This window comes from Camelus dromedarius, chromosome 7 (genome assembly GCF_036321535.1).
Source record: "Camelus dromedarius isolate mCamDro1 chromosome 7, mCamDro1.pat, whole genome shotgun sequence".
NCBI classification, from domain to species: Eukaryota; Metazoa; Chordata; class Mammalia; order Artiodactyla; family Camelidae; genus Camelus; species Camelus dromedarius.
In genome coordinates this window covers 62,409,706-62,434,010 of record NC_087442.1, presented here as the reverse complement: position 1 = coordinate 62,434,010, position 24,305 = coordinate 62,409,706, and the positions used below count along the sequence as shown (strand labels likewise).

The following is a 24,305-nucleotide window of genomic DNA, read 5'->3' as shown; positions in this document are numbered from 1 at the left end:
TTGACATTGAACTGCTCCTATCACTCATAAGACACCATAGTAACGCTTTCCTCACATAACTTACTTGGAGTCCACAGGACAGCAGCCTTCCATGTAACGCCTCTAACTGGGCATTGTAAAGTAAAGCTTTCAGATCAGCTCCCGTGAAGGAGTCAGTTACTGATGCCACGTGCTGAAGGTCCACATCATCTGCCAGAGGTAGAGAGTCACTGAGCACGTTTAAAATTTCAAGACGTGACACCTGAAGGGAGAAAAGCTAATTGATTTAACAAATAAAACACAAAATTAAATATTATTTTAAAGTATATCTTACGATTTTTAAAAAATATTAACATATATATCTAATAAGCTTTACAGGAAAGTTGAGGAATGTACCAACTAGTCTACATCTATCCTCCTTGGAACTTTCTCCCTAACAGAAGGAACGTGGAAAGGAAAGTATTCAGTGTACATCATTTCTTATTCAGACAGTGCTAACTCGCTAGATTTGGGCACATCAGCCAAGAAAGTGTTTCAAAAGGAAAATTAAATAATAGCTACTTATGATACACATTTTATACCTTTGACTATTCATTTGTCTATTTCTTCTGTCATTCATTCCTTTCTGAATTTGGGAACAAGAGCTGGAACAACATAGGACTAGAAACAGTTAAAAGTCGCATCTCTACATAACCTGCATAGACAATGCTTCCTAGTCATATGCTTGGTTCTGTATCGGTCTTTTGTCAGGATGATGAGGTGTGTGATCTTTGAACACAGGGAATGTGGACATGCAATACTTTGGGTTTCCTTCTCTTTTTTTCCAATTAGCCACCACTGAAAGATGCCAGTTCTTAGACTTGCATGGAATGACTGGGCCAAAGAGGTTTCGTATCTAATTCAGAATCTTTTTATGTTGTGAGAAAAAGTGACTAAGGTCTTTGCCTAAAGCTGGTCTTCTAAGCACAATTGCTATTACCTAACAGAAGTAACGTTCACAAGGAGAGTTTAGCATTTGTTGGGTTTCTGGACTCTGAATATGAAACTGTCACCTGATCAGGAGGAGGACAATATACACATTTATCTAGTCGGCCAGGCCTGAGCAGGGCAGGGTCAATCAAGTCAGGGCGACTAGTGGCAGCCAATACGTAAACACCTGGGGGGACAAAAATAAAAATTTTCTAATAAATCCTGGTGAAATTTTGTTATAAGAAGATATTTCTGTATCTACAGTCATTACCCTGTAAGCCTTCTACTCCATCCAACTGAGTCAGCAACTGGTTAACTACGCGATCTGTAACTCCTGTATTATCGTGGCCTCGTCGAGGGGCAATGGATTCAAATTCATCAAAGAAGAGAATGCAGGGCTTTGCAGCCTGCGCTCTGGGAAAGCAAACAATATTTCATATTTGAATAGGGGTTCAGAGTTTGCAAAGTAATTTCACATACCTATATATATCTGTATACACATATATATTTATGTATTTAATTCTTCACAAAAAACCCTTAAGGAAGGCAAAGCATATGTAATTGTCCTTGTTTTCAGTAAACTGAGTCTTGGAGAGATCAGGGAACACTCATGCCTTCTGCACAGCGACTAAAATGAAAAACAGCCTTATTCAGTAAGTGAAATGCTTCTTTGATTCTTATTGCAACTAAACTTTTAATCATATGCTTACTGGTCACCTGTACTTCTTTTGTGCAATGTCTCCTCATGGCTTTTGTTCATTTAAAATTGGCAAGCTCAACATTTTCATATTGTTTTATAAGGGCTCTCTATATTTCAGTTACCTACATTTTTTTCTTACATACATTTTTTTCTAACTTGAACTCCAACTTTTTATTAATTAATTTTGTTTTAATTAAAAAGAAGAGAACATAAGTTCTATCTCTGGTAACAGGATGGACTAAATGTCTAGAGAATGACCCCTAATACAAAACAAAATGTCACATTGATTGAAAAAAAAACCCCCAACATATCTTACTAACTGTATGGCAAATAAGATAAATCTGAGGCCAACAACAGACTGGAATTACCTGTTCCTTGAACGTCTGGCAAAACTCTCTTAGGAAACCGGCTGGGTCTGATGTTTGACTTGTGCAAGGATTTTTAACGAAAGACTCATTTTCTTCCTATGGTTATGGGACTTTTCAGATTTTGTTTCTTCTTTTGCTCGATTTTGATCAAATATATTTTATCTATGTCACCCAAGTTTGAAATGCATTGGCATTAAGTGTAATATTTAATAATAGATCCTTATTATCTTTCACATTTCTGGTATATCTATAGTCATCCCTTTTATCCTTATTATTGTTTATTCAACCTTCCTTTCTTCTTCCTGATCAGTCCTGCTGATCAAGTTTACAAAAAAATTTGGGTTTGTGAACTTCTCTACTGAATTGTTTTCTATTTCACTAATTTTCATTATCTTTATTATTTCCCTTTTAATTTTTTTTTCATTTATATCTGTATTTTCTTAATTTCATGAGATGGATACCTAGTGATTAACTTTTGATCTGTTTTCTAAGAATTAAAAAATTCTTAGAAAAAAAAATTTTTCTTGGAATAAGTATAATTCTTTTCTCCCTTGAAATAAGTTTTACAGCATCCACAATTTTAATAAACAGATTTTTATTATTATTCAGTGCCAATTATTTTCCATTATGATCCCTTCCTTCACCTATGATTAATTTAGAAGAGTTTTTTAAATATTTAAATGTATGGGGGGGTTAGCCTTTCTTTGAGAAATTTAACTTAACTGTGTTTTCAGAGAATGGAGGGTATATGATATTGTTTCTTCGAAACTGCAACTGCTATGTATGGCATGACATATAGCCAATTTTCAAAAATGTTCCAGGTGTGCTTGAAAAGAATGTGTATTCTCTAGTTGTTGGGTACATGTTCCAATCATGCTTACATCAACCTTGCTGATTATGTTGTTTAAATAGTCTAAGTTTTTACTTTTTTTTTAAACTGAATTTTTATTTATTTATTTTTCTAATTATTGAAAACTGTGTTAAAAAATCTATGAAGGTGGATTTCTCAATTTCTCCAGTTCCATAAATATCTGCCTTAAATATTTTGAAGCTACAGTATTAGATACATATAATTTTAGAACTGTAATATCTTCCTAATAAATTGAACCTTTTGTCAATACATGGTTGACATTCTCTGTAGTAATGCTTTCTTGGTAATGTTCTAGTTCTTAAATTGGGTGGTGGAAATACAAGTTCAATTTATTATTCTTTAAAATATATATGTACATTATATATATTCTAACTCCGTGTTTTTTAATAAAATTTTAGAATAGAACAAAGTAGCTTTTTCATTTAGGAGCTCCCTATAATCCCATCACACTTAAATATTATTTTCATTCTTAAGCTTCTGTATTCATATGTATTTTTGTATAAATGCAGTAATAATTATACTCTATTTTAACCAAGTTGGCCACATGGAATCTTAATTTATAAAAGAGATAAACTGGGTAACTATGCTTCATATGGTTTGAGATTCCTCTGAATAACCACTTATGATTACACTTGCAGCATTTCAGGAATATTCCTTTTTTTTTTTATTTTTTTTGGGGGGGGGGAGGTGATTAGGTTTATTTACATATTTTTTTTGTTAATGAAGGTACTGGGGATTGAACCCAGGACCTTGTGCATGCTAAGCACACACTCTACCCCTGAGCTATTACCCTCCCCAGGAATATTTCTAATGTAAATGTAGAGCCAAATAACTTCCAAAACTTAGTATCAAAAATGTTTTATATTTAAGTGGTATTTGGTGAAAAAGTAAATCTTTTTTCCCTAGCTTATTAATAATCCACATAAATCATAGGTTTCAAACATCAATTTTTCAAAAAAGTAAGTGAAGAACAAAAAGCATTGACTGATCAATAAACACACAGTCCAGTTACTTAAAAAACATTCATAGGGAACCAACCTAATAAAAATATCCCGAACAGCTTGTTCACTTGCTCCAATATATTTGCTGAGTAACTCTGGCCCCTGTTAGGGAAAATAAAATTAAATTAGAATGAAAATCATCTAAAAACAAAATATAATTTTTGTGCATGACTAAGTCTTAATGCAATAATGGAAAAATTTTAATATAACTAAATGGATTTCTGTCAAATACATGTAAAAAATTAATATGGCTGGAATTAACGTCATACCACAAGTTCTATACTTGGTGTATCCTCTGCGTAGAACACTTGTCCCCAGATAGTCTCATGGCTCGTTGCTTCATTTCTTTTAGATTTCTGACGGGACCCCACATCCTCAGAAAGCCCTTGCCTGACAGCCCTGTGTGTGAGCCACTTGGGTACTCTGCACCTCCCTCTCCTGCTGTCCTCCTGCACAGCACCGGCCACCACCTGACAGTACAGTATATACTCCATGTGTCTACCTGCTTACTGTCGCCCTCCACTAGTAGAATACAAGCTCTGAAAAGGCAGCTTTGATCATTAGTCAATTGCCAGGGCCAACAACAGCACCTGCCACATCATAAGCACTGAACAATTATTTGTTTAGTAAACTAATGAATGCTTTGAAAAAGGAAAATGTTCTGTCTATCTCTGGAGACTCCAGAAAATATGTAATAAGACATGAATTACTTTAATCAGTGTCTTCAATTACAGAAACCAATTTATTTGTACAGAAGTTGGAGAATGTATAATTTTTCCTAAAAATCAACTGAAAAAACTTTCAAAACAAACTTTACTACATATAACAAAGTCAATAATAAGGACAATCTTTCCTTATAGTGAAATATTTGTGAAAACTGAATAGGCCCTACAGGGATCTCCAGTGAAAAATCATTACCTCAGAAAGACCAAATACTGATCAGGATATGTGACCAAAATAAAGAATTTCTAATACTCAGCCATCTAGATCCCTATTAACACGCCAGTATGTAATCAGACTTTCTCAACACAGTCAGAGAACTACAGAGGAAGGAACAAGAAATAACAAAGGCAAAATATCAGGAATAAGGCAGCATACTGGTGCCAGCGAAAGGCCTGTCTTTGACGTGTGCCTCCCAGGATCCACCCCCCGACCCACCTAGAATCAGCTCTCTAAGGAATCCTTTGCACTGAGAACTCACTCCAAGTTGTGATCTGCAGATTTGCTAAAGGGGATAGATAGGATGTCCTCCCTAGTGGAACAATCTAATATACAACAATATTTGCAAGCTCTAAACTTGAAAAGTATAAGGTTTTAGGAAAAAACAGTAAAAAACTATATCCTAGTGACAAGTGAAAAAAGTATGGTCATAATTATTCCAAAATCCAAAAAAAAGAAGACAGGAAAATTTAAAAATTACAGTGCATCTCCATCATTACCAGAGTACCCCTGTAACCAGCTCACAAAAACTCATGTGATAAAAAAAAGGGCAGACATACCTAATTGCAAACTGCTAAACTGGCTTTCAGATTGTAAATCAATTTTGAATAAGACTACAATACAGGTATTCTCTGTTTTCTGAAAATTTACTTTATGCCACTTCACTTTTATGAAAGACCTACACTAGTACCTGTTTTCACTAACTGAAAGAAATACGAAGAAATGTTCGCATTTATGAAAAAAGGTGTAAGGCGAGAATAGCGTTCAACATTCGCTTCTCCGTGAGCTGCTGCGGTGGCAGCGCGCACCCTGATCAGGGAGAGCGGCCCCGCAGGGCTCCTTGCCAGGGAACTGCGCTCAGCATCTTGGCATCAAGCCGCCAAGGCTCCGGGCCGTGTCTGTGATTGTGCTTTATCGCGATCTGTTCTGTTCACCTGTTAGTGAGGTGTGTCTAACTGCTTCTTTGCTTTATGCCATTAAGGTTTACAAAAATGCTTTGGAGAAACAGGGTGGCGGGGAAACCTGCATAAGATTCCTTTGCTTTGAAATGTCACCACTCCTTGATAAACTAATACTGCTGGGGTGCTGAACCTGTACAAAGAAGACATCAGACCCCAGATCATAACAACACACCCCAGTCACAGTGGTGGACAGGGAATCATTGCCCGAAATGACCTGGCAGCGTGTCCTCTAATTACCACACTCTCCTTATATGTGAGAAAACTTAGACCTAGTGTGACACAAGCAAGGGTGATATATAGCCAACAAATAACAGAACCATAAAATCCCCAGCTTCCTGCCTCAGTGTGGTCTCCAGCCCCTGGTCTCCTAGGTTTTCTTTCCCCTTCAAGTATAGTTTGTTTTTATCTGAATATTTTGCATAATTCTATTTTTCAATGCATGAAGATCTGCCCAAAGAACACAAGTCCTACAAAAGAGAAGTGCCTCATTATTCAATTTCCCACACAGCTTAACTAATAGATAAATTGCTGCTCCTGCTGGTTCTCCAAATATGAGACTATAAAGAGACATAAATGTTGCTGGCAAGGATATGAAGAAATAGGTATGCTCACTTACACACTGCTGGTAGGGATGTAAAATGGTACAGTCACTGTGAAAATTAGTTTGGTGGTTCCTCAAAAAGTTGCACACAGAACTACCATATGACCCAGCAGTTACACTCCTGGGTATACAGATATTCAAGAGAAATGAAAACAAAACTCCATACTGAAACTGTACACAAATGTTTATAGCAGCATTATTCATAATAGCCAAAAGTGGAAACAATCCAAATGTCCAGCTATGGTGAATGAATAAGCAACTGTGGCATTTCCATACCACCTTAAAAAAGATTGAGTATCATCGAGCCATAAAAGAACTGAAGTACTGACACATGCTACAACTTGGATGAACCCTAAAAATATCATGCAAAGTGAAAGAAGCCAGACACAAAAGGTGACATATTGCATGATTCCTTCTATATGAAATATTCAGACAGGCAAATCCATAGAGACAAAAAGCAGATTGGAGAGTGCCAGAGATAGGAGATGGGAGAAGGAAGAATGGGATGAAAAAAGTTTTGAAACTAGAGAAAGGTGGTGGTTACACAGCACTGTGAATGCATTAAATGCCACTGAATTGTCTACTTTAAAATAGTTAACTATATGGTACATAAATTTAACCTCAGTTAAAAAAAGAGAAAAACATAAACGCAAAACATACCTTGACACTAATAAAATTCATTCCACTCTCTCGTGCAATTACTCCAGCTATTAAGGTTTTTCCTGTTCCAGGAGGACCATATAATAGTACTCCTGTCCTTTGTCGTATGGGCAAGTTTGCAAATAATTCTGGGTACTGAAAAAATACAAAAATATGACAAAGAGATCTAGTCTAAAAGAAATACTTAAGCAGCAGCCAAAGATCAATATATAGAAAAAAATATTCGGATGGTAACAACTGCCACCTTTATTAACATTACAATGATAGAAAAAAATTCCTACTTAAGATAACAAATGAACTCAAAGGAATTACCACAGATTTTTTTCTCAACTGGAGCATGGAATACATTCTACATATAACGCATATAAATGCATCAGAAGCTCTTTTCACTTTTTCCCGCTTTTAAAAAAAAACATCATAAAAGTACTACATTAAGCCTGTGCGTCCGAGTCATGGAGTGGTCCCTTGCTGTCACCTCTGCAAATGGGCTCAGTGGCCTAGCGTCCAGTCCCCGCCACCTGTGATCATGCGCCAAGGCCCACGAGCGGTCGCTGCTGAGCTTTCCACCAGCCTACAGGCAAGAGCTCGGTAGCCACCCCTCCAGCGGCTCGCTCGTGGCCACCTACGACTGCTACCAGTGCTGCCCAGGCCCCACTTCCAGTAAAAGCTCCTGCGGAAGTGCAGAGTACCCTGGGGAAGCCATCCCCTGCCACTTGGGTCTCCTCAAAGCCGACCCAGGTCACTGGTGGGCTAGCTTTTTCTGGAAGTCCACTCTCCATTCATGGCCACGGTTTTGGAGTCCCCAGAGCACTCGGAATCGCCCCAGACCTCTACCGGCATGATCACCTGTGACCTGTCTTGGGAAGTCGTGGGCAAGCAGCAGACTGGCGGCCAGCCTGGCAAAACCATCTCTGGTCCCTCATTCCGAGTGGCCGCCACCAGCTGCCAGGCTGCCTTCCAAGGTGCTGGGCTCATAAGAGCCCCTTCCCTCTCCTCCACAAGACTAAGCAGGCTACAGCCAGAAGAAGCAGGGTTCTGTATTATCAAAACAGCAAAACACCAAAAAGGAAGTTGAGAGAACCCCACTCGTTACTCTCCAAGCCACACGAGAGTCTTCCTGACACCTCATAACCCTGTGCCTTGCACCAAGTAGAAAATAAACTCCAAGCAGCCATCCAAAAAACAGACAGACATACAAAAACCCCCACTACATTAAGAAAATAAAAACCAATCTTTTAACAAGAATACTGCCTTCCACTTGGTATATGGGGCAAGTTATGACAGCTACACAGCTATGTATGTTCAAATATATTCAATCAAAGAAAGAAAAGAAATAGTGAAGCATGTGTAATGACAACAAACAGTAAAATCACCCAAGAGTCTCCATGCTAAATAAGCAATCATTTCTAAACTCTCCTTCTAAAGCACCAAATTGAACTAACAGGTGAGCCAAACAGCAGGCTACTGTTAGCAATCTCCTGGCCTCCTCTATTAGGTATGCCTATTTAGTCCTACCTGTTGACAAGATTCCAACCTCATCTCGACCTACATTCTAATCTGAAAGAGGCTCCAAAGCCAGCACATATGCAGATTGATACGGACACATCTGGATACTGACTACCTGGTGCCCAGATTCAGCATGTGGGGTCATGATCCTGCTGGCAAGTACGCCCATGCCCATGTTCTCCCAAACAGGTTCTCACCTCCCAAACAGGTATGCCTTGGGCCCCACCCGACAGTTCCCAGGACTCGCCATCTAGTTCCATGGAACTGGGGTCCTTACTCAGCCAGTTCTTCACCTCTTTGCTTGGGTCTCTGATCTCATGCAAAGATTCTTAACTCTCAGGTTTCTGTTTCAAACATACCACCTCCTAGATTCTACTTTTGATCTTCTAAAGAACAATCTACATCTGCCACCCTAATCCTGCCATCTGTTTGGTCTATGCTGCCTGCTAACTCTGCCTTTCTAGGGTGGCACCAAGAGCCTGGAAATCTGATTTAATCCATCAGTTCTGTGGACCTAGATGACTCTCTCATCCCCTAGTTTACTCCCATCTGTTCCTGTTCAACCCTAGCTGACAGTTCATTTGTTTTAGTAGAATCTGAATGATTCAAAACACAAGAATTATGAAATTCACACCAAAATGTATTTCTTATAAATATCACCCTAGCATTCTTTACGGTCAAGGAATGTATCAAATACTTTAAAAATCTGTTAAAGTACCAAATTAGGGCTGGGCATTTATTTGGTATTTAGTTTACTGAATTAAACTAAGCTTAGGCAAGCCAACACATAAAGCCAGAACCAATGATCCAAGTGGTTCTTCTGCGTATAGGTAGTACTTGACTTTTTTTTTTTAAGTACCTTGGCTGGTAACTGGATAGTATCCATGAGTATCTGTCGAACTTCATGTAATCCACCAATCTTATCCCAGCCCAAGTCCCTAGGTTTATGCAGGTTGACATTTCGCAGAGATGCAGGAATAAATCCTTGGAGAGCTTTGTGGAAGTCCAATGTTGTTAAAACTAATTCTGTTTAAAAATAAACAAAACTTCTTTTGGTACTCATACCTGTATACGAATCTTCAAAATACGCCATAACACAGTTGGCCCCGTTTACCCTCCCCCACCCTCTCCTCCGGTAACTGCTACTCTGTTCTCTCTATCTGTGTGTTTATGTTTAGTTTGGTTTGTTCATTTACTATATATTTTTTTTGTTTTTTTAACTCACATATGAGAGAAATCATGTGGTGTTTGGCTTTCTCCATCTAACTGATCTCGCTTAGCCAACGGTACCTCAATTTAAAAAATGCAATCAATTTAGCTGGAAATGCCAATTTTCTAACTCAAATAATTGCTTATTTGAATAATAAAATGAATATATTTAATTCTTATCTTACTGCAATTACAGCTCTCCACCACAGACAATAAAGAATCCAGATTTTAGTTTTAACAGTAAAACTTACCTTCCCTGGTGGATATGCTCTGATGAGAGAGACGAGAATGTATGGCTCGATCTACAAGCACCGTAAAATCTCTAGCCACAAACCCTTCTGTTTCCTTAGCTATCCGCTGCAGGTCAAGATCAGCAAACTTGTTCATATCACAGTCCAGTTTATTTTTTATGACATTATGCAGAATTTCACATCTTTGCTCCTAAAGAAAACATAAAATTCAAATTTCTGATTTTACTCAACTGCAAATTTTTGTACACGTATTTTGAGAAAAATGAGGTTGACATAATCTACAGTGAGAGAAAGCAGACTGGTGTTTGTCTGCAGATGGTGTGGGGGGAGGGATGTTTGCACAGGGGCACTAGGTACTTCTAGGAACGATGGAAATGTCTGCCACCATAATCGTGCTGATGGTTTAATGGTATTTACATGCGCTAAAACTGATCAAATTGTATACTTTCAACGGTGAGTCTGTTGTCTTCAATTATACCTCAATAAAAAAAAATCACATTCATAAATGATTGTTATTTCTGTCTCCAGTAAGATGACTTTTTAGTTTGGTTCCTTTAAGAATATTTTGTTGTTGTTCTTGTAAAACAAATTTCTAAAAACATATTCAGTGACCAATACCACTGCCATTCTGTTGAACTTAACAGGTATAATACTCTATTCTTCAATAACAGTCAATTAGTACAGGGTCTGAATATTTAGGGTAGATGCTAGGTAAGAATTTTAAACAAGAAGTAAAATGAGCTTGCTTGTCCTGGAACATACTTCTTTGAGCTCACTGACACCAAAGCTATCATAACACGAGTCCCCGAAAGAGATGATGGGCCCTACAGGATGATACTGTGATAATACGAAATACGTATTTGGTCTTTGCCCTATGTCTGGCACAGATCTCCTAAAACCTCTAAAACTTCCTAACTGATAGGAGTGATAAAGGTGTCTTGATATTCATAACAAACCCCTTTCAACCACACTTGAATTTATGTTAATGAGGTTACTTCTGGAAAGCACCTAAGTATGGGGGCTGGTTGCCAGAGGAAACAACCTTAAATACAGGGTTGAAACTTTCAGTCCCACCCCGATTTCCAGGGAGGGGAAAGGGACTGGAGGTTGAATCAATGCCAATGGCCAAATGATTGAATCAATCATGCCTATGTAACAAAGCTTCCATTAAAAACCCAGAAGGACAAGGTTCAGAGAGCTTCCAGGTTGGAGAACCAGAACACTTGCACGTGACACCAGGCCAGGCCCCAAACTTGCCAAGGGCAGGAGAAGCTCCCTTGTTCAGGACCTTGTCCTATGTATCTTTTCATCTGGCCGCTGATTTGTAGGCTTTAATATCCTCTGTAACAAACTTGTGATCTAGTGAGTAAAAAACTAGTTTCTCAAATTCTGTGAATTGGTTTAGAATATTAATTGAAACTAAAGAGGGGGTCGAGGGAACCTCTGACTGGTAACTAGTCAGAAGCATAAGTAACAACCTGGACTTGTGACTGGCATCTGAAGTGGGGGGCAGTCGTGGGACTTAGCCCTTAACCTGTGAAATCTGATGCTATCTCCTGGTAGATAGTGTCAGAACTGAGTTGAATTGTAGGACACTCAGCCAGTATCTGAGAATTGCTTGGTGGTGTGGGAGAAAGACCCATACGTTGGAAATGGGCACCAAAATCATAGTGGGTGCAGAATATTAGTGATGGAAAAAAAAAAGTTTAGTCAAAATTTTAAAAGAAGAAACACTTAAAAAAGGTAAATATGTGAGGTGACAGATGTGTTAATTGATTGCGGTAAATATTTCACAATGTGTATGTATATCAAACATCATGTTATATACTTTCAATATACACAATTTTATTTGTCAATTACACCTCAATAAAGTTGAAAAAAATTCTAATTTCCATGGTGTATTTACAGACTTGATCAATGCAAAATGAACAAAATGAAGAAGTTTAGAATTTTTAAGGTTTTTTCTTTCTCTTTAAATAGAAATAAAAAAGAAACCTTTAATAAAAAAAGAGGAAATGCTGTTTTCAAAAAAGATACTTCCTTGGAAAGTACACAGTAATATTTCAGATGGTTATAAATGAAAATTGTGCATCTAAGCAAAACATACACTGAATGTTGACTTTTTTTTTAGCTTTTTTTTATTGAGTTATAGTCATTTTACAATGTTGTGTCAAATTCCAGTGTAGCACACAATTTTTCAGTTATACATGAACATACATATATTCATTGTCACATTTTTTTTTTTGCCGTGAGCTACCACAAGATCTTGTATATATTTCCCTGTGCTATACAGTATAATCTTGTTTATCTATTCTACATTTTGAAATCCCAGTTTGTCCCTTCCCACCCCTCACCCCCTTGGCAACCACAAGTTTGTATTCTATGTCTCTGAGTCTGTTTCTGTTTTGTATTTATTTATTTTTAGATTCCACATATGAGCGATCTCATATGGTATTTTTCTCTCTCTTTCTGGCTTACTTAACTTAGAATGACATTCTCCAGGAACATCCATGTTGCTGCATGAACGTTGACTTTTAAGTATCCTTAAGATCACTAACTTAAGCATCAGTTTATTCATCTTTTTTTTTTTTTTTTTGGACGGGGAAGGTAATTAGATTTATTTTTTAATGGAGGCACTGAGGATTGAACCCAGGACCTCATACATGCTAAGCATGCACTCTACCACTTGAGCTATACCCACCCACCAGCATCAGTTTAAAGTTATAAATCATCATTGTATAAAGAAGCTGTGGTACATACAATGGAATACTTCTCAGTCATAAAAAAGAATAAAATAATGCAACTTGCAGCAACATGGATGGACCTAAAGATTATCATATTAAGTGATGTAAGTCAGAGGAAGACAAATATCATGTATCACTTATCTGTGGAATCTGAAAAAAAATGACACAGATGAACTTATTTACAAAACAGAAACAGACTCACAGACATAGAAATGGTTACCAAAGGGGAAAGAAGGAGAGGGATAATGAGGAGTTTGGGATGAGCAGACACAAACTACTATTTACAGAATAGATATATAACAAGGTCCAACTGTACAGCATAGAGAGCTATAGCTATATGTTTAATAGCTTATTATAACTTATAATGAAAAAGTATATTTAGATGTATAACTGAATCACTATGCTGTGCACCAGAAACTAACACAACATTGTAAATCAACTATACTTCAATTTTCTAAAAAGCTATAAATCATTAATAAAATCGAAAACTACTTTATACAAAGAGGGATATATTTCAACAATCTTCACTAGTATGTTACCTGGTCAGGAGGTTGAATATGTTGGACACATTGAAATATGTGAACTCCTTGAGCAGAAACAAGTAAAGGATGTAGAGAATGCTGAGTCTGGCTTGTAGCAATCAGGGCAACCAAACTTCCCATGGAAATGAAATCTTTCATCATATCATTCAAAGCTAGAAGTAAGTGATACAGCATAAAAAACTTGGTAAATATAAGCATGACATTTAAAATAATATTCATTAAAAATGATAACCTAAAGTAGCCAAGCTTTAAGGTGCAGTATGAATGGTATGGCTCCTTTTAAAAAATAAATCTTCCATTCATTCACGGGTGTTAACTGTTGAGGACCTAATATTGGCCAGGCTCTAATCAATCTAACGGCGGCATAGGGAGCACTTTAAACTCAGTCTGCGTACTCAGAACAATGCCAAGTGAGCTTTCTACTTCTGGATCTTATCAAGTAAATGAAAAGGAGTCTCTGAAATAAGTATGATAGAAGGATGATAAAGTTCCACATTGTGTTCTATTAATTAGGCAAAATACAGCTCATATTCTTATGACCTCCTGAACCATCTCCTTCTACTCCAGCTCTTGCAAGGTTTGGCTGGTATGAGGTCAGAACTGAAATAGGCATTAGTAACATATAACTGAATCCTCACCTAGAAATTTGCAGCATTCCTTAAAACACTAGACTAACAAGTCTTGTAGGTGCTACAGGATTCAAACTGTGAGATCAACACTAGTTGATAACCCAAGCCACTGTGGCTGCATTTTTTATCTATCTCATCTCTTAAGAACCTTCAACAATGTGAGGTGATAGATGTTAACTAATTTATTGTGGTGATCATTTTGCAAGATATACATGTGTCAAATCATTATGCTGTATACCTTCAACTTATACAATGTTATATGTCAGTTATATCTCAATAAAACTAGAAAAGATAAAAAAACAAACAACAAACAAAAACCTTGAGGCAGCTGAATGCTGCCAAATCCTCCAGGCCCCACACCGGCCCCATCCTCTCCTTGAACCCTAAGCTCTAGTCAGTAGAATATTCCCTAAAGTAGCATTTCTTGTACCTCTGTGCCTTTGCCTGTGGATCACACTTTCCTTGCTTCTTCCAGGCTATGAAGCTGCTCCATGTTAACTTCTACTCCTCCATCAAAACTCCACCCAGTCATCAACTCCTTCAAAAAGCCCTCCCTGCTAACTTCTTACCCCCAACAGCGCCCCCTACTCAGTGTATGTGGTCCTACAGCCCCTGTAGACACTCCTAGCAGAACACATCCTACCACCTCCTAGCTGTGTCACCCTGCTCAAATGACTTAGGCTTTGAATTTCCATTTACTCCCCTATAAAACCAGAAGAATATCTGCATGTAGAGTACAAAGTAATCCCTAGTCTGGAAAGGGCAGTCAACACACAGTAGCTATCATTATCACTGTCAGTGTTCTGTACTAAAATTGTCTGTTTGCTTTTATTTCCTCCCCAAGACCGAGACTCTGCACAAGCAATACTTCTCTATAAGTATTCATCAAATGAACAGAGCAAGAGTAAATCTGACAATTCAGTGATTTCTATTAAGTAGAGGAGAATGAAAAGGCCCCAAAGACTAATGACGAAGTTGCAGCCGTCTCGCACTGCTCTTCCTCTACCAATCCCGCTAGCACAGCACACCTGCAGAATGCTACCAGAGGCCTCAAACGCAACACATAGCACAGCACACATTCTGTTCTCTGAAGACAGATTTACTGCTGAGACTGAAAATGCTATCTGACAGAAGAAAAAGGCCTGGAGCCAGCAAGCGGACGTGCTGTCATTACCATGTGCGAGCCGCTGGCTCTGCACAGCCTCAGGACTGTGCTCGTGCTCCGGGAGGCCCGGCAGGCCGGCAACGAGATCCAGGTCATCCAGCAGAACGACGGAGGGCTGCCTCCACACCGCCTCTGAGAAGGCTGCCTCTAAGGTTTTCTGCGTGTTTTCAAGCCTTTTCCCTTAACACAGAAGATATGAAATGGTTTTACTGTTATTTTAGGGCTGAGAAAGTTCAGGCTGCCCTTTTGAAAGCATCAGAAAAGCTCAATATTGATTTAACTATGAAAATCCGATCAGTACAGTATTTTGTTAATATGCCAATCAGCAGAATTTGTTAACCATTAACGTGGTTTAATTAATACAGCCTCAAAGGACTCAGTAAATTACTGAATTTTGTAAAACTGAAAAAAAGAATATGCTACCATAATTTCTACATGTATGTATGTATTTATACCTGCCTCATTCCATGGAGAATTTCAGACAGCTTACAACAAAATAAAAGCAGGATGTGGGAAAATATAAGTGAAAGTAGGAGATCAAGATTCAGATAAAATTGAACACAAACACAGCCACCTAGAGATCCTAGAATTGCTATATTTGAATCATAAATTTGGTTTTAATTCTCCTGGTGAATTACAAACTATTCAAAGAAAAGAAAACATACCAACTCATAAGCCAATGTAAAAAGTTCCTGTTACTTAGCTCTAAAACAAATTTTCACATGAGGCTTCCAAAGCAGGACTCTAAGAGGAGGACAATGTCTCTAAAACCACCTTCACAGCATACGAAGTAATGGGTTTTCAAAGGCTATTTCTTAGGGTGGAGGGTATAGCTCAGTGGTAGAGCACATGCTTGGCATGCACGAGGTCCTGGGTTCAATCCCCAGTGCCTCCGTTAAGGGGGAAAAAAGCCCTGAGGGCTATTTCTTATCGTACATGAGGTTAAAAAAAAAAAAGACTATAATAACTAGTGGGGACTATGTGGTAATGGTAGCAAAGAGAAAAAAAAAATCAACTACTCAGTAAAATCTTTCTGATTTTTAAAACATTGAATAGATAATAATGTAAAAATTAAAGACTTTCAAAAGAATAAGTGTATAGCTGACCCATGAACAACACAGATTTGAACTGTGTGAGTCCACTTACATGTGAATTCCTTCCAACAGTAAATACTATGGTACTATGTCATCCAGGATTGGCTGAATCCATGGATACACAGGAACCATGTATGCAGAGGGCTGACTGTAAGTTACGTGAGGATTTTTGGCTGCATGGAGGATTGGGACCCCTAACCCCTGCACTGTTCAAGGGCCAACTGTACATAATAAACTGTAATTCTCCTCTTGGCTGTCCATAGCCACCCACCTTCCCTCCCCTGAGGCAACCACCATACTGGCTTCCCAAAGCAATTTAGAGATAAGTTATACCCACTGGAGTATGTTCTAAATACTAACTTTCTCAGAGTGGTATGAACTGGCATTTCCAGGAATATAGTCTACAAAGAGTTTTGGCTAGAAAAAAAAAATAGGCCTCCATCAAACATGGAGACTTTTACAATTTTTATTAAAAATATTAGAAAACCAAAGATTTAAAATTTCTAAGTAATTACAATGACTAAATGACAGATAAAAAAGTCAAAGATTAGATACCTGTATTTTTTAGATTAATAGCATTAAATAATAACATTTCTGTCTTTCTACCAAAAAAGACGTTTATGTAGAGTGTTGCTGAATTCATACCTCGTAAAGTTTTACAGTCAACTATCTCCACGTGGGCATCCAGTGTGTCAAGTGCTTCTTTACAGACTGCCTTTGCTAAAGTGGATTTTCCACTCCCCTGGAAAAGAATTGCTTCATAAAAACTCTCAGTACATTCAGTCACTGAAAGAGTTTCTGTCACTGTGGTGACCACTAAGATTCAGCCCCATTAATCAAGTATATGCTACACAATGTTCTGTAACAGTTACATCTCAATAAAGCTGGAGAAAAAAAGAAAACCCACATCCCTGGTTATAAAATAATATGTAAAAGTACAAAATAATTGTAAATACTTAGTAGACAAAGGTAAAAAACACAGAATTAACTGCTGTTAACTGTTTTTCTATATCATCCTTCCAGACACTTCACACACATTTTATGTAAATTTATAAAGATGGGATTATAGTATTCACTGAATGTTTACAATAAATCACTGTCCTCTTTATCAACAGATAATAGAGCTACATCAACTCCCCAGTACACCACCACCGTAGGTCTGTACTGGACCATAATACGTTCACCAAGACCTTTCCAGGTGTACTTTTATGCTGCTCCCAATTTTTTTCCCCCAGTTTTTGGTTTTATTAGGTAGAACTGTTACAATTTGACTGCACATAGACAATATACTGCATGTAAATACATATACACAACATATTGCACATATATTTTTTAATTTACATATATGTACTGTTCATTGTTTCTAAGAACATTTAAAGCTTTAGCTTTTTAAACTTTTAGTTATCAAAGGAATAAAGCCAACCACAAACTAAGAATTAATTCAAAAAGATACATACACCCTGCTATTAACAGCACATTATTTATAATTGCCAAGATATGGTAGCATCCTGAGTGCACATCAGAAGATGAATGGTTAAAGAAGGTAAGCTGCTCCCAATTTTTAACAATTGTAAGTAAGGCTAAAACACATATGCATACACTTAAGTTTAATTTGTCAGTATACCTTCAAAATAAATTTCTAGAAGTGTAATTAGTATATCAAAAGTAGTACATTAAGTACATTTTTAAAATTTGCTAAAAATTGCTGTAAGTGCCCCTGGAGAGACTGAACACTTAAGTTTTTACAGTTCTTTTAATATAGGTTTCCTCCCTTGGTCTACTATTATTTGTTACCATTGTTGTTTTGTCTAGCTTTAAACAGCCCTGCATCAGTTATAATATTTTGTTTTTCATTACTGTGAACAGGAAAAACAGCCAAGCTTGTTGTGTAAAGTTTGAAGTTTGGCAGGTATTCAACAAATACTACCATCATTATAGTTTACAGAATTGCATTTATATATAAAGTTAGTTGACCCCAAAGAATAAAGATATTAGGGGTGCTGGGGTGTAGGCCCCATCTGTCATACTCATCTTGCCCCGTCAGAAGGCCTCTTCTCTCACTTAAAGAAGTTCACATTTGTATAGCACTTTCCAGTTTACAAAGCCCTTTCACACGTATTACTTGTCTTAAGTGAGGTTAATCCTAAAAAGGCCTGAAGTTACAGCCAGTAAGTACATGACAGAGGTGGGGGCTCACATCCAGGTCTTGAACCCACTCTTCCTATTACCATGCTACCCCTAGACCAAACTGTGGAAGTGTGGTTTCTGAGTCACTAGGATACTGTTTTTCAAAATAAATACTCTACCATGATGATATATTTTGAAATTTGACATAGTTAATCCAGAAAACATACAGAGCAGCTGCTACATTTTACCAGCCTTGCCTACCTGGGATAAATCCTACTTGATCATGGTATACAATTCTTTTCATACATTGGTTGATTCTATCTGCTAGTATTTTGTTGAGGATTTTTGCATCTGTGTTTATGAGAGATATTCGCCTGTAGTTTTCTTTTCTTGTAATGCCTCTGTCTGGTTTTGGTAATGCTGGCCTCACAGAATAAGTTAGGAAGTATTCCCTCTGCTTCTATCCTCTGAAAGTGACGGTAGAGAATTGGTGTAATTTCTTCCTTGAGTGTTTGGTAGAATTCACCAGTGAACTCATCTGGGTCTGATGCTTTTTGTTTGGGAAGGTTATTAATTACTGATTCAGTTTCTTTAGCAGATGTCTATTCTCCTTGTATGAGTTTCATCAGCTTGTGTCTTTCAAGAAAATGATCCATTCATCTAGGTCAACAAATTTATAGGCACAGAATTGTTTATTACTATTACTACTTAATTATCCTTTTAATGTCCTTGGGATCTGTAGTGATAACCCTTTTCTTATTTCTGATATTAGTAATTTTTTGTCCTCTCTCTTCTTTTCTTAGCCTGGCTAGAGGCTTATCAATTTTAGCAACTTTTTCAAATAATCAGCTTTTAGTTTCACTGATTTTCTCTCCTGATTCCTTGTTTTGAATTCATTGATTTCTGGTCTAATTCTTAAATTTCTTTTCTTCTGCTTATGCTGAATTTAATTTGCTCTTCTTTTTCTAGTTTCCTAAAATGTAAACTAAAGTTACTGGAATAGTTGCTATATTTTAAATAAGAATCAGAAGAAAGCAATTGAGCTAGTAAGAGGAAAAAAAGTTATAATACTGAAGATAAAAGTGAATGGAAATTAAAACGCCTTGTAATTTTGAATTGAAAAAAATCACAAAGACTCAAAGACCACACTGTAGCCCTGGAAACTACTGCACTGGTAGAGAATAAACTGTAAGCCCTTTAAAGAGGCAGGGAACCTCTAGCAAGACAGACAAAGATTAAAAAGAGAAGACACAAACACCAATATCAGGAAATGTGACATCACAATAGACTCTGCAGCTATTAAAAGAATAATAAGAGAATACTACAAACTACTTTACGCTCATAAATTCGACAACTTAGAAGAAACGGACTCATTCCTCAAAAACTACCAACTTCCAAATGGCTGCCAAGATGAATTAAGGATTTTTTAATTTATAAAAAAGCTCCAGATCCAGATGGTTTCATTAGATTTTACCAAACATTTAAAGATGAACATCAATTTTATAAATCTCTTGCAAAAACTAGAATAGGAGGGAATAACTCTCAACTCATTTTATGAGGCCAGTATTACCCTGATAGCAAAAGCAAAGGCAGTACAAAACCAGAAAACCATACGCTAACATCTCTCATGAACTGACAAAAATCCTCAACAGAATATCAGCAAACAGAACTCAGCAATGTATAAAAAGAGTAACAGACCATGACCAAGTGGGCTTTACTACAGATTTCCAAGGCTGGTTCAACATTTGAAAATCAATCAACTGTATTACCACCCTACTGACACCTTAAAAAAGAACAATTATACAGTCATATCAACACAGAAAAAGCGCAGGGAGAGCATCACCTCACTCAGCTTACTCATCACCACCTTCCCAATATCTAATAGCAGGCACTGAAAAATATTAGTGAATGGGGTCCCAGAAAGAGAAGAGAGAGAGAAAGGACCTGAAAAAATTTTTGGAGAGATAATCACTGAAAACTTCCTCAACTTGGAAACGGAAACAGTCATCCAAGTCCAGGAAGCACAGCGTTCCACACAGGATCAACCCAAAGAGGAACACACCAAGGCACACGTCATCAAATTGACAAAAATTAAGGATAAGGAAAAATACTAAAATCAGCAAGAGAAAAGCAATAAATAACATACAAGGGAACTCCCATAAGGTTATCAGCTGATTTTTCAAGCTGATAACTCTTTCAAACTCTACAAGCCAGAAGGGAGTGGCACAATATATTTAAAGTAATGAAAGGGGGAAACTTACAGCCAAGAATACTCTATCCAGCAAGGCTCTCTCATTCAGATTTGATGGAGAAATCAAAAGCTCCACAGATACACAAAAGCTAAAAGAACTCAGCACCACCAAACCAGCTTTACAACAAATGTTAAAGAAACTTCTCCAGTCACCAAACCATAAAAAAAAAAAAGAACAACAAGAAGAAAGAGGGAAAAAAAAAAAGAGAGACCTACAAAAGATTGCTTTGGCTGTTTGGGATCTTTAGCGGTTCCTTATAAATTTTGGAATTGTTCTAGTTCTGTGGGGAATGTCGTGAGTATTCTGAGGGGAATTGCGTTGAATCTGCGGACTGCTTTGGGTGGTGTGGCCATTTTTATAGTGTTGATTCTTTCAATCCAAGAGCACAAGAAATCTTTCCATTTCTTTCTGTCCTTATGGTTTTTGGAGTATAGGTAACCTCCTTGGTTAAGTTCATTTCTAGATATTTGTTGTTTTTGATGTAATGGAAATGTTTATGCCGGTCATAAAATTCTGGTTTTTGAAGTGAAAAAAAAAAAAAAAAAAAAAAAAAAAAGAATGAAGGACCGCAAATGGCAAAGTATCCTCCTTTCTTTTGGGTGAGCTGTATTCCATTCCATATACATATAAGTATGCTGCATCTTCATTATCTATTCAATTATTGATGTTCACTTAGATTGCTTCTATAGCTTGGCAATTATAAATAATGTTGCTGTTAATAGCAAGGTGTATATACCTTTCCAAATTAATTCTTATTTTGTGGTTGGCTTTATTCCTTTGATAACTACCTAAGTTTAAAAAGCTAAAGCTTTAAACGTTCTTAGAAACAATGAACAGTACATATATATAAATTAAAAAATATATGTGCAGTAAAAAGAAAAAATGGGCTATCAAGCCATGAAAGACGGAAGAAACTTAAAAGACATATTACTAAATGAAAGAAGCCAGTCTGAAAAGGCTACAAACTGTACGATTCCAACCAAATGACATTCTGGAAAAGGCACAGCTACAGAAACAATAAAAAGATTGTGGTTTCCAGGAGTATGCGGAGAGGGAGGGAGGAATGAACAGATGGAACACAAGGGATTTTTAGGGCAATGAAGTTATTCTGTATACTATATTGGTGGCTACATGTCATTATGCATTTGTCAAAACCCACAGAATGTACAACATCAAGAGTGAGCCCTAATGGAAACTATGGACTTTGTTTGATAATAATGTGCCCATGTTGGTTCATTGATTGTACCAAGTATGCCACACTGATGAGAGATGTTTAGGGTAGGGGAGTATATATGTGTGGGTGAGGAGGGCTATGTGGGAACTCTGTATTTTCTGCTCAGTTCTGCTGTAAACCTGAAACTGCTCTAAAAAAAGTCTATTAAAAAAAATTAGTGAATGAATGAATGCTTTCCATATCTCGTATCAACAACCTTATAAAACATATGATCAAAACCCAGAGGGAGAAGAATCAGAAGTTATTAATTGGTGAAAATGAGCACATTTTAATCACATACCTTTCCTCCCGTGAGTAAAAGGGCTCCATTTCTCAGTCCTGCCACAAGGGACACAAGCTGCCGAGACAAAGGGCGTCCCAGGAGGCTGTGAGTGATGTGCTCCACGGAAACGATGCCTAAGGAATTCACTCCTCTGCAAAATACGTAAATTGTTGCATGAAAAAACACTGAAGCAGAATAACATCTGGCTACAAAAATTTCTGAACCTTTCCTCCCCAGGCTAGTCAATGATTTTTAAAAGAGTAACATCTTAGAAATTCTCCCTTACATATAGTGAATTAATGCCAAATCTGAGTCACAGATTTTAAAACTAAGTTTATTACTTTCAAACATGTGCAGTAACTAAAAGTTCTGTCCTAATAGAATTCCTTAAGGAATTTGTGTTAAGACACACAAACAGCCCCCTCAAAATGATTTCTGGTTTGGTAATCAACATAATCATAAATGGGCGCTTTAAAAATGTTGGGATGACTAAAGACGTCTTTCCTCTTAAACGTCACCTTTGAGATCCAGTTTCAACCTGTAGATTACACAGACATGAACTTCAACTTACTTCCTGACTCTCACTGCCCCTTTATTTCTGATAATAAATATCATAAATTCCTAGAATTAGAGTCTGATTTGATTTTACTTTATACTTGAATATATTTAAACATTATTACTTTATGGCTTCACCCATCTACTAAAACATTTACAGATTACAGCAAATCAAATCATTACTATTATATCTATCAAAAGCCTCTGAAGATTTCTAAGAAGTAATGTTTATGTGAGATTCTTATATTGTGTAAGAGCTAAAGAAACTGAGAAGGTTTTCAGAATTGTGTCTTAAAACTTGAGGAAAACACAAATAATCCCAATTAGTACATTAATAAAATAGTGAAGGAATAACTTAATTTGAAATATTTTTAAACATTCAACTAACGTTTTTGGATTCAACTTTTTCAATTAATTTATTAATTTTAAAGAATTATTATTTTATTCAAGCATCTATGATCCAAGTCACATCTAGTTGGCTTTCTTCTCACAAATCAAATCTCAAAGTAAAATTTCTAACAAGCTTCAGACTTTCAGTTACCTAAGAAGACAAGGCAAATTACTCAGCCAGGTGTGAAAACAGAAACAATTCTTGAAAAAAATATCTACTAATGCATGAGCAAGAGTAGTCAATGACATTAACACCTACTTTAATATTTACACATAAAAACCCTGCCAGAGAGAACATCAAACACGTGTCTAACCATGCCAGTTTGGCCATAACTTCTTACCCCAAGCAGTTCAGCTTTAAAAAAGGAAGAATAAAGTCAATTTCCTCACTGTTTTCTTCTTTTATCATAGGATCTAGAAGGACCTATAGTGGCAAGGAAAAATCAGTTTTACATTTCAAAGTTATACATTTTGCCTGTTTTTCTTGGGTCCCAGGAACTGAGTTGCTGATTCTGTTACACCAGGGAGAAAAGATACATTGTGCATGCAAGATCATTACTTAAAACAGCCTTGACAGTAATAATTTACTCATCGAAGGAATACAAATTTTATGGTTAACAAGCAGTACAGGATGCTATCTTCTTAACACAGTTTACAGATACATCTTTAGTTGCAATTTTGATTCATCATACTTCTTCTTTTCACAATTCCTACTTTTGTATCTTCTCTGAGTAGTATTCCTTCAATTACATTTCAAAAGTAGAGAAACAATGCTTACTTTCAAACCACTTAAATTCTAAATGACTAGAGCATCTTTAATTTTATAATGACAAGAGTGAACATCCTAAGTAAAACAAAGTATTCTAAAAAGACCACTTTAAAAATATTTCTGGAAGAAAAATGATCTGATAATATTTGTGAAAAGATGAGAATTTAAGAACTGACAAAATAATATGGGTTGTGCAACAAAACTGCAGGTAACAATATGAATTTTAAATGTCAAACCCCTAAGGTAAGCTTTCTTTTGTTTTTATACTAGAAGGTCTTAAAATCATGACCCATTTGCCATTTCATTCAATCATTTCTATTCTTAAAACTTAACTGTGCAGAGGCATTGATTTTAAATTTAGGATAAATCAATAATTTGTTTAGATAAGTTAAAGAGATTACAGAAAAAAATATTTTAAATCAAGTTATTCCTTACTCTTATCATTTGAGTGTCTAACATACTTTGGGATACAAGGTCTTAACAGGAAAATTCATCCTTTATGATCAATCATTTGAGAAATACTTCA

At 36.7% G+C, this 24,305-nt stretch overlaps 1 protein-coding gene and 1 non-coding gene across 7 annotated transcripts in view; one reads left to right on the top strand and one right to left on the bottom strand.

Annotated features, from left to right (window-relative positions):
• The window catches only part of PEX1 (peroxisomal biogenesis factor 1), a 334,741-nt gene that overhangs the window by 294,644 nt on the left and 15,792 nt on the right, over positions 1-24,305 (bottom strand). For 2 of the 6 annotated variants that reach the window (XM_031454885.2, XM_064487573.1), the window contains 12 exons: positions 23,352-23,434; positions 22,084-22,216; positions 16,836-16,932; positions 15,106-15,276; positions 13,300-13,454; positions 10,017-10,206; positions 9,416-9,582; positions 7,051-7,185; positions 3,926-3,990; positions 1,220-1,362; positions 1,032-1,135; positions 65-241 (listed from right to left, as the gene is read on the bottom strand). In XM_031454885.2, the coding sequence (XP_031310745.2) occupies positions 65-241; positions 1,032-1,135; positions 1,220-1,362; positions 3,926-3,990; positions 7,051-7,185; positions 9,416-9,582; positions 10,017-10,206; positions 13,300-13,454; positions 15,106-15,276; positions 16,836-16,932; positions 22,084-22,216; positions 23,352-23,434 (1,620 nt within the window). The other 4 variants (XM_064487574.1, XM_064487575.1, XM_031454888.2 and 1 more) reach the window with 4 other exon arrangements.
• TRNAA-GGC (transfer RNA alanine (anticodon GGC)) lies at positions 15,919-15,991 on the top strand. Its single transcript has one exon. It is a non-coding gene; the product is annotated as a tRNA-Ala (tRNA).